We start from the raw sequence: 9,828 nt of genomic DNA, 5'->3' as shown, positions 1-9,828 counted from the left end.
GATTGCCCTGGTCAGAACTTCCAACACTATGTTGAATAGGAGTGGTGAGAGAGGGCATCCCTGTCTTGTGCCAGTTTTCAAAGGGAATGCTTCCAGTTTTTGTCCATTCAGTATGATATTGGCTGTGGGTTTGTCATAGATAGCTCTTATTATTTTGAGATATGTCCCATCAATACCTAATTTATTGAGAGTTTTTAGCATGAAGAGTTGTTGAATTTTGTCAAAGGCCTTTTCTGCATCTAATGAGATAATCATGTGGTTTTTGTCACTGGATCTGTTTATATGCTGGATTACATTTATTGATTTGCATATCTTGAACCAGGCTTGCATCCTAGGGTTGAAGCCCACTTGATCATGGTGGATAAGCTTTTTGATGTGCTGCTGGATTCGGTTTGCCAGTATTTTTTTGAGGATTTTTTCATTGATGTTCATCAGGGATATTGGTCTTAAATTCTGTTTTGTTGTGTCTCTGCCAGGCTTTGGTATCAGAATGATGCTGGCCTCATAAAATGAGTTAGGGAGGATTCTCTCTTTTTCTATTGATTGGAATAGTTTCAGAAGGAATGGTACCAGCTCCTCCTTCTACCTCTGGTAGAATTCAGCTGTGAATCCATCTGGTCCTGGACTTTTTTTGGTTGGTAAGCTATTAATTATTGCCTCAATTTCAAAGCCTGTTATTGGTCTATTCAGAGATTCAAATTCTTCCTGGTTTATTCTTGGGAGGGTGTATGTTTTGAGGAATTTATCCATTTCTTCTAGATTTTCTAGTTTATTTGCACAGAGGTGTTTATATTATTCTCTGATGGTAGTTTGTGTTTCTGTGGGATCGGTGGTGATATCCCCTTTATCATTTTTTATTGCATCTATTTGATTCTTCTCTCTTTTCTTCTTTATTAGTCTTGCCAGCAGTCTATCAATTTTGTTGATCTTTAAAAAAAAAAACCAGCTCCTGGATTCATTGATTTTTTGAAGGGTTTTTTTTGTATCTCTATCTCCTTCAGTTCTGCTCTGATCTTAATTATTTCTTGCCTTCTGCTAGCTTTTGAATGTGTTTACTCTTGCTTCTCTCGTTCTTTTAATTGTGAAGTCAGGGTGTCAATTTTAGTTCTTTCCTGCTTTCTCTTATGGGCATTTAGTGCTATAAATTTTCCTCTACACAATGCTTTGTATGTGTCCCAGAGATTCTGGTATGTTGTATCTTTGATCTCGTTGGTTTCAAAGAACATCGTTATTTCTGCCTTCATTTCGTCATGTACCCAGTAGTCACTCAGGAGCAGGTTGTTCAGTTTCCATGTAGTTGAGCAGTTTTGAGTTCGTTTCTTCAACCCGAGTTCTAGTTTGATTGCACCGTGGTCTGAGAAACAGTTTGTTATAATTTCTGTTCTTTTATATTTGCTGAGGAGTGCTTTACTTCCAAGTATGTGGTCAATTTTGGAATAGGTGTGGTGGTGATAAGAATGTATATTCTGTTGACTTGGGGTGGCGTGTTCTGTAGATGTCTATTAGGTCCACTTGGCACAGAGCTGAGTTCAGTTAGTGGATATCCTTATTAACTTTCTGTCTCATTGATCTGTCTAATGTTGACAGTTGGGTGTTAAAGTCTCCTATTATTATTGTGTGGGAGTCTAAGTCTCTTTGTAGGTCTGTAAGGACTTGCTTTATGAATCTGGGTGCTCCTGTATTGGATACATATATATTTAGGAAAATTAGCTCTTCTTGTTGAATTGATCCCTTTACCATTCTGTAATGGCTTTCTTTGTCTCTTTTGATCTTTGTTGGTTTAAAGTCTGTTTGATCAGAGACTAGGATTGTAACCACTGCCTTTTTTGTTTTCCATTTTCTTGGTAGATCTTCCTCCATCCCTTCATTTTGAGCCTATGTGTGTCTCTGCACGTGAGATGGTTTTCCTGAATTCGGCACACTGATGTGTCTTGACTCTTTATCCAATTTGCCAGTCTGTGTCTTTTAATTGGAGCATTTAGCCCGTTTACATTTAAGGTTAGTATTGTTATGTGTGAATTTGATCCTGTCATTATGTTAGCTGGTTATTTTGCTTGATAGTTGACGCAGTTTCTTCCTAGCCTCGATGGTCTTTACACATGGCATGATTTTGCAGTGGCTGGTACCGGTTGTTCCTTTCCATGTTTAGTGCTTCCTTCAGGAACTCTTTTAGGGCAGGCCTGGTGGTGACAAAATCTCTCAGCATTTGCTTGTCTGTAAAGGATTTTATTTCTCCTTCACTTATGAAGCTTGGTTTGGCTGGATATGAAATTCTGGGTTGAAAATTCTTTTCTTTAAAATTGTTGAATATTGTTCCCCACTCTCTTCTGGCTTGTAGAGTTTCTGCTGAGAGTTCAGTTGTTAGTTTGATGGGATTCCCTTTGTGGGTACCCCGACCTTTCTCTCTGCCTGCCCTTCACATTTTTTCCTTCATTTCAACTTTGTGAATCTGACAATTATGTGTCTCGGAGTTGCTCTTCTCGAGATGTATCTTTGTGGCATTCTCTGTATTTCCTGAATTTGAATGTTGGCCTGCCTTGCTAGATTGGGGAATTTCTCCTGGATAATATCCTGTAGATTGTTTTCCAAGTTGGTTCCATTCTTCCTGTCACTTTCAGGTACACCAATCAGACGTAGATTTGGTCTTTTCACATAGTCCCATATTTCTTGGAGGCTTTGTTCATTTCTTTTTATTCTTTTTTCTCTAAACTTCTCTTCATACTTCATTTCATTAATTTGATCTTCCATCACTGATACACTTTCTTCCAGTTGATCAAATCAGAAATTTAGAAAGGAACATAATGAAAATTACTTCATTATTTTGATAACTCTGTAATAGTTTCTTCCTCAGAAGAAGCAACGTGAAATATTACCAGGAATACAGTAAATATTATTAGTGTGAAGTGATTGATCAGTCTAGTCAAAAAACAGAGCTTAGAGTAATCACGCAAGACTCTGGGAAAATGTGATACATTACCATCAGAGACATTTCCCAAACCTTAGCAATTATACCACTAGCTCTTCCACATCCTATTAATAAGAAAGAAATGACAAGTGCCACAGAAAATTCATAATGCAAAGTTACTCATGCAATGCCATGATACCCAAGAACATTAATGTTCATTCATTTTTGGAAGTGTAATATATATGAACATATGCAGATTGGAGACTCTAGCAGCAAAGTAATCCTGCAATCCTGTAATGATTATTGGGATTTGGGATTCAATAATTCCTGATAGCATGTCCAGAGGAAGCCTACATGATAGGAAACTACTGAGAAGTTATTGGGTTTTCATAGAGACACAACTTATTGTCATTAATGGCATAGCTTAACAAAATATCTTAATAAAATGGAAATAGTATATATACAAATATATTTTAGGAGGTGGCTCTAGGAAGTATATCATATTCATAAGCATGAATTTCAGAACAAATGGAACCTCTAACAGAGATTTCCACTTCGGTTACTCAGTAGTATGAATGCAATTGTCCATTTCCTACCAGAGAAAAACAAAATACTGAATTTCCTGATGGAATTTCTCTAATTGACGAGTATGATGATTATGGAAATCTGTTGAAATTCTCCCACTGAATGGTAAAACCTTGGTCAAAGAAGGTGAATTAATTCCCCTGAAGAACTATATGTACTAGCAGCATATCCTTCAATGCACATAACATTTGGTTCTCCATGCAATTTCTACATAGTTTCAAACTGCTTTGTGGTATTCTTGCCATTTGGTTAGGCAGAAAAGTCTCTGTTGAATGGATGACGAAGAAATTCAGCAAGAGATAATGCTACTATGGGAGGTCAGACAAGTGTTCTGAGGGAAGTTGAAAGTGGGCATAGGATCCACCGAAGAACCCAGGTTATGACTCAAAAAAGGAAGAGAATCCCACTGGCATAGGCTTTTGAGGTGGTGGCCACTTGAATATATGCATGAATGAGCAGAGTAATGACATAGCCCACTAAGCCACTCAAAATATGGTGAAGAATAAAGTTCTGTAACACTATGAGGAGTATTACAACACAGTTTGTTGGCTATTTCATAGACCATTAGCCATAGATCCTAGTGGTTTCAAAGAGATCTATCCTTAAATAGATTGTTTTCCATTTTGGAATTGACTTAGCCTATGACCCAAGCCACAAGGGACGACACTTTCAAGTGACAGAAACACTACCTAATACCAATTTGCCCACCCAAGGTATCTCATTGATCTAAGGCACAGATTTTCTTATGGCCCGTGGACATAAATGGCTAAAAAGTCCATCACATGGACATATTATACCTCCTTAAAACCCACATAATAATCGCTTATTAAAAGCTGAAATTGGGTTTAAAAATGTAATAAGTTATGGAAAAAAAACATAGCAGATGGGAAAGGAGCACATAGGTGGATAATAATTTCTACAAAGAACATGATTATTATTTTCCCATGAGATTATCTTGACTCTTGAGAACAAAACTATTAACCGTTTCTCTCATATATGACATGAAATCAATTATTGTCAGGAAAAAATACTAGACTTCTTTTCATGTAAATGAGAGAACTTAACTGAAGTTATTTAATGCTCTGCTTCAGAATTATATTATTTGTAGGACATGTACAATGCAATAAATGGCTCTGTTGATACAATTGAATAAGAACAAATCAGAAATAAAAATAAATGAAGATGATAAATGATAAAGAAGGAAATGGAGTATTCCGAATGATTTAAAAAATAAATGATATGGTTTGGACCTGTGTCTCCACCCAAAACTCATGTAGAAATATAACCCTCAATGCTGGAGGTAGGGTCTTGTGGGAGGTGACTGGATTGTGGAGGAAGTTTCTCATGATTTAACACCATCCCTTCTTGGTATTGTCATCACAGTAATGGGTTCTCATGGGATCTGCTTGTTTTAAAAGTGTGTGGCAACTCCCCTTCTTGCTCATGCCCCTGCCATGTAAGATGTGCCTGCTCCCACTTTGCCTTCCACTATAATTGTAAATGTGCTGAGGTCCCTCTAGAAGCTGAGGAGATGTGAGCATCTTGCTTTCAGTTACAGCCTGTGGAAAAATGAGCCAATTAAACCTCTTTTCTTTATAAATTACAGAGTCTCTCTGATATTTCTTTACAGCAATGCAAGAATGGACTAATACAGAAAATTAGCACCAAAGAGTGGGACATTTCTATAAAGATACTTGAAAATGTGGAAGCGGCTTTGGAATTGGGTAACAGGCAGAGGCTGAAAGAGTGTAGAGGGCTCAGAAGAAGACAGGAAGGTGAGAGAAAGTTTTGAACTTCCTATAGATGAAAAACTTAATGGCAACTGGATGGAATAAAGGTCACTTTTGCTGAGCTTCAACAAAGTCTGGCAGCATTGTGCCCCTGCTTTAGGGATCTGTCAAAGGTTAAACTCGAGAGTGATGATTTAGGGTATGTGGCAGGAGAAATTTCTAAGCAGCAAAGCATTCAAGATTTAGCCTGGCTGTGTCTAACAACCTATAACTCATATGAATGAGCAAAGAAATGACCTGAAACTGGAACTAGTGGGAAGCAGAATGTAAAAGTTTGAAAAATTTGCAGTCTGGCCACATGATAGAAAAGAAAAGCCCATTTTCTGGGAAGAAATTCAAGCAGACTGCAGAAATTTGCATAATAGGAACCAAGTGCTAACAGGCAAGACAGTGGGAAAAAGTCCTCAAAGGCATTTCAGACACTTTTTCAGCAGCCCCTCCCATCACAGGCCGGGAGACCTAGGAGAACTGAATGGTTTTCAGGGCCAAGCCCAGAGCCCTGTTGCCCTGAGCAACCGTGGGACACTGCAGTGTGCATCTCAGCCACTCCAGGTCTAGCTGAGGCTAAATGGGCCCCAAATACATCTCAGCCCACTGCTTCAGAGGATGAAAGCTGTAAGCTTTTAAGGCTTCCATGTGGTGTTAAGCCTGCAGGTGCACATACTGCAACAGATGAGGCTTGGGAGCCTCCACCTAGGATTCAAAGGATGTATCAAAAAGCCTGGAATCCCAGAGAGAAGCCTGCTGCAGGGGTTGAGCATCACAAAGGATCTGTACTGGGGCAATGCAGAGGGGAAATGTGGGGTTGGAGCAAACACACAGAGTACCTACTGGGGAACTGCTTAGTGGAACTATGAGAAGAGGGCTACCATCCTCCAGACCCCAAAATGATAGATCCACCAGCAGCTTGCACCCTGCACCTAGAAGGGTCACAGTCCCCCTCAAGAGCATCAGAGGAAATTAAAGAGTAACTTTGGGGGCTGAAACCAGTAAAGCCACATGAGTGGAGCTACCCAAGGCCTTGGAAGCCTACCCATTGCACTAGTATGCCCCAGATGTTAGGAATGGTGTCAAAGGAAATTGTTTTGGAATTTTAAGATTTAATGACTGCCCTGCTAGACTTCAGACTTGTATGGGGCCTGTAACCCCTTTTTTTTTGGCAGATTTCTTCATTTTGGAATGAAAGTATTTACCCAATTCCTATACCTTTTTTGTATCTTGGAAGTAACTAGCTTGCTTTTGATTTTACAGGCTTGCTTTTGATTTTACAGGCTCAGGTGGAAGGGACCAGTCTTGTCTCACACAAGACTGGACCATGGACTTTTTAGTTAATGTTGGAATGGGTTAACACTTTGGGGGAATGTTGGGAAGGCATGATTGTATTTTGAAAGTTGAAAAGATCATGAGATTTTAGAGGGGCCAAGAGCAGAATGATATGGTTTTGATCTGTGTCCCCACCCAAAGCTCATGTCTAAATGGAATATCCAATGTGTAGGTGGGGCCTGTTGTTAAGTAATTAGATTATGGGAGAAGTTTCTCATAGTTTAATACCATCCCCCCTTAGTGCTGTCAACATGACAGTGAGTTCTCATGACATCTTGTGATTTATAATTGTGTGTTATCTTCCCCTCTTGCTTCTGCTGCTGTTCTAATTTTAGAGAAAGTTATCTTTATATAAAACTCAGGGCAGGAGAGGACTTTGAGAAGCATGTGCAGAGGACAGGAGGACCTTCTTCCTGAGTTTAGCTTCCTCATCTCTGCATCATGGCTTGGGTGGTGAAACCTCAATCCCACTGTGCTCACTCCAGTATCCAGATGCTGGATTCCCCAATTCCAATGATTATGAAGTTCTAATTCCTGATATGAGATTCCTTTCTTACTAAAAAATCTACAGCACTTTTTATTTCCTTCACTAAAGAATAAATACAATTTCATGACTTATTGTTTTTTCAATATGTGTTGAATAACTGGAAGCATTAATATTGCTAAGTGCATTAAGTACATCTATTATAAACTGAGGAAAGGAAAAAGAAAAAAAATACCAACTTTTTACCTTAATAAAGATGCTGTAGGTTGACTTCAACAAGGCAATATGTTATGCCATAGCCATTAAAAATTATCTTTGCAATACCGTATTAGTTCTCTAAACCCACTGTAGAGCAACTCTAAACAAAGAAGACACCTTTGATGTATCACTTTGTATCACTTCAGTCAATGAGATCATATAGTTCACAGAGATTCTGAAAGCCATTTATTGTGTAAAGCAAAACAATCCGTTTGAAAAATGTTTAACATTCATTGCGTGTGTGCGTGTTTTTAAAGTGCACCCAGAGAGTTTAATGTGGGTAGATTCTGTGGAATCTACTGTTATATATGAGTGGCTTAAGCACCTATTTCAGCTATTGGGGGAGGTCAATTGATCTAGATATACAGAATGAGATTAAACAATTTTTCTGTTCAAAAACTGGTCAAATTATACAAAAACAACTATATGCTATCTGGACATCCTAACTCCATCACAGTATGAAATTAACAAAGTTTATTTCTCATTGATTTATCCTCAGCCATCAGCATATCTTTGAAACTTTAAATTCATTAATTTCACCAAGACATTTATTTTTACTGTTAGATTAACATTCTTTTAACAATCTAAATTTTCACGTCTAATATATCATTCTCTTGGATGAAAGGGAAAAAATTTTCTTAGATCACATTTATATGTGTCAGGAAGATATCACAGACCATAAAGAAGAATAGATTTTTGATGTTACCACACACAAAAAATCAATGTTGGGGAGGTGACAGATATATTCATTAGACTGATAAAATCTTTCTATAATGTATACATAGATCAGAACATCACATTGTACTCCATAAATATACCCAATTATTGACAATTTAAAATAAATAAAAAAGAAAAATAAATAAATGATTTTTAAATAAAAAAGAGCTTGAAACAAAACTAAATATTGTTATCAACCAAAGAATCTTAACACAGTATGATTACAAAAACAGTACACACTGTTAAACCTATGCAATTCTCTTGGTCTGTAATGGGTGTAACATATTACACTTAGACAAATATTAATTTATATGACTGCTTCAGAATAAGTAAGCTAAAAAACTAAAAGGAAATGATAACAGAAATGTAATCAGATAGGATAGTGAAATTGTTCCTTGCTTCTGTGAAAGAATGAATGTCACATTCTCATGAGTGATACAGCCCTTTCCCAGCTAAGCTTACTTTTTTACTCCAAATTTTCCTCATGGCACTTTTCATTTCTGCATTCTTCAGGGTATAGATTAGTGGGTTCAGCATGGGAGTTACAAAAGTTAAAACTACAGTCATGGATTTATCAATAGGAAAAGTAGAATTGGGCCTTGCATACAAGAAGATACAGGGGACAAAGAATAAAATGACCACAGTGACGTGGGATGCACAGGTGTAGAAAGTTTTTCGTTTCCCTTCCAAACTCTGAGTCTTAAGAGAGTGTAATATGACCCCATAGGAAAGCAGGATAGTGAAGAAGGTGACAGCACAAATCGCTCCTCCATTAGCTATCATAGAAAGTCCAATGACATAGGTATTGGTGCAAGCAAGTTTCAATAAGGGATACAAATCACACAGGAAGTTGTCAATGACATTGGGGCCATAGAAAGGGAGCTGATAAATAAAGAGAAATTGAACCAATGAGTGAAGAAAGCCTCCAATCCAGGCCGCCAACAGCATGAGAACACAGACTCGACGATTCATGGTGATCAAATAATGAAGAGGCTTACAGATGGCCATGTATCGATCATAGGCCATTACCACCAGAAGAATGACTTCAGCACCAGCAAATAAATGATCCATAAAAAGTTGAGCCATACAACCCTGAAAGGAAATGGTCTTTTTCTCAGAGAGCAAGTCAACAATCATTTTGGGAGCAAATGCAGTAGAATAGACGGTATCTATGAATGATAAAGAAGCCAGAAAAAAGTACATGGGGGAACCCAGGGACTGGCTGGCCATGATGGTCACCATGATAAGCAGGTTGCCCATTATTGTCACCATGTAGATGAGTAAGAATGTGACAAATAAAACTTTTTGCCCCTCAGGGTTCTGTGTGAGCCCTAAGAGTATAAATTCAGTCACATTGTTCCTATTTTTCATGTGTTCTTCTGAAGGTGTTGGACTCAGGTGTCGGAGCCTACAAACAAAAGGGTCAATGATAAATTTGAGATTATTTGTCAGAAGCTCCATGTCAAAAATGTGATGCCTTATCGACCACGTTTTCACTGACCAGGGCCTCACACAGAGCAGCTCATTAGAAAAGAAGTGTTTAGAATATCCTCCCACAATTATCCTTTTCATTTTTACAAATGGGACATGGATGAAGCTGGAAACCATCATTCTCAGCAAACTATCACAAGAACAGAAAACAAAACACTGCATGTTCTCACTCATAAGTGGGAGTTGAACAAGGAGAACACATGGACACAGGGAGGGGAACATCACACACTGGGGCCTGTTGGGGAGTGAGGAGCTAGGGGAGTGATAGCATTAGG

The 9,828-nt window shown here is 38.1% G+C and overlaps 1 protein-coding gene across 1 annotated transcript; it reads right to left on the bottom strand.

Moving 5' to 3' along the window:
- Window positions 1-8,488: 8,488 nt before the first annotated feature.
- On the bottom strand, window positions 8,489-9,523 carry OR4A15 (olfactory receptor family 4 subfamily A member 15). Its single transcript, XM_001154927.3, has one exon. It carries the CDS (start codon window positions 9,521-9,523, stop codon window positions 8,489-8,491), a length of 1,035 nt encoding a protein of 344 aa, XP_001154927.3.
- Between the last annotated feature and the right edge of the window lie 305 nt (window positions 9,524-9,828).

This window comes from Pan troglodytes, chromosome 9 (assembly GCF_028858775.2).
Source record: "Pan troglodytes isolate AG18354 chromosome 9, NHGRI_mPanTro3-v2.0_pri, whole genome shotgun sequence".
In the NCBI taxonomy this organism is placed as follows: domain Eukaryota; kingdom Metazoa; phylum Chordata; class Mammalia; order Primates; family Hominidae; genus Pan; species Pan troglodytes.
The sequence above is the reverse complement of the archived record's forward strand: the minus strand, read 5'-3'. Positions and strand labels throughout refer to the sequence as shown.

Coding starts and splice junctions, on each gene's coding strand:
- OR4A15 (XM_001154927.3), bottom strand. CDS start 9,523: ATGGAGCTTCTGACAAATAATCTCAAATTTATCATTGACCCTTTTGTT.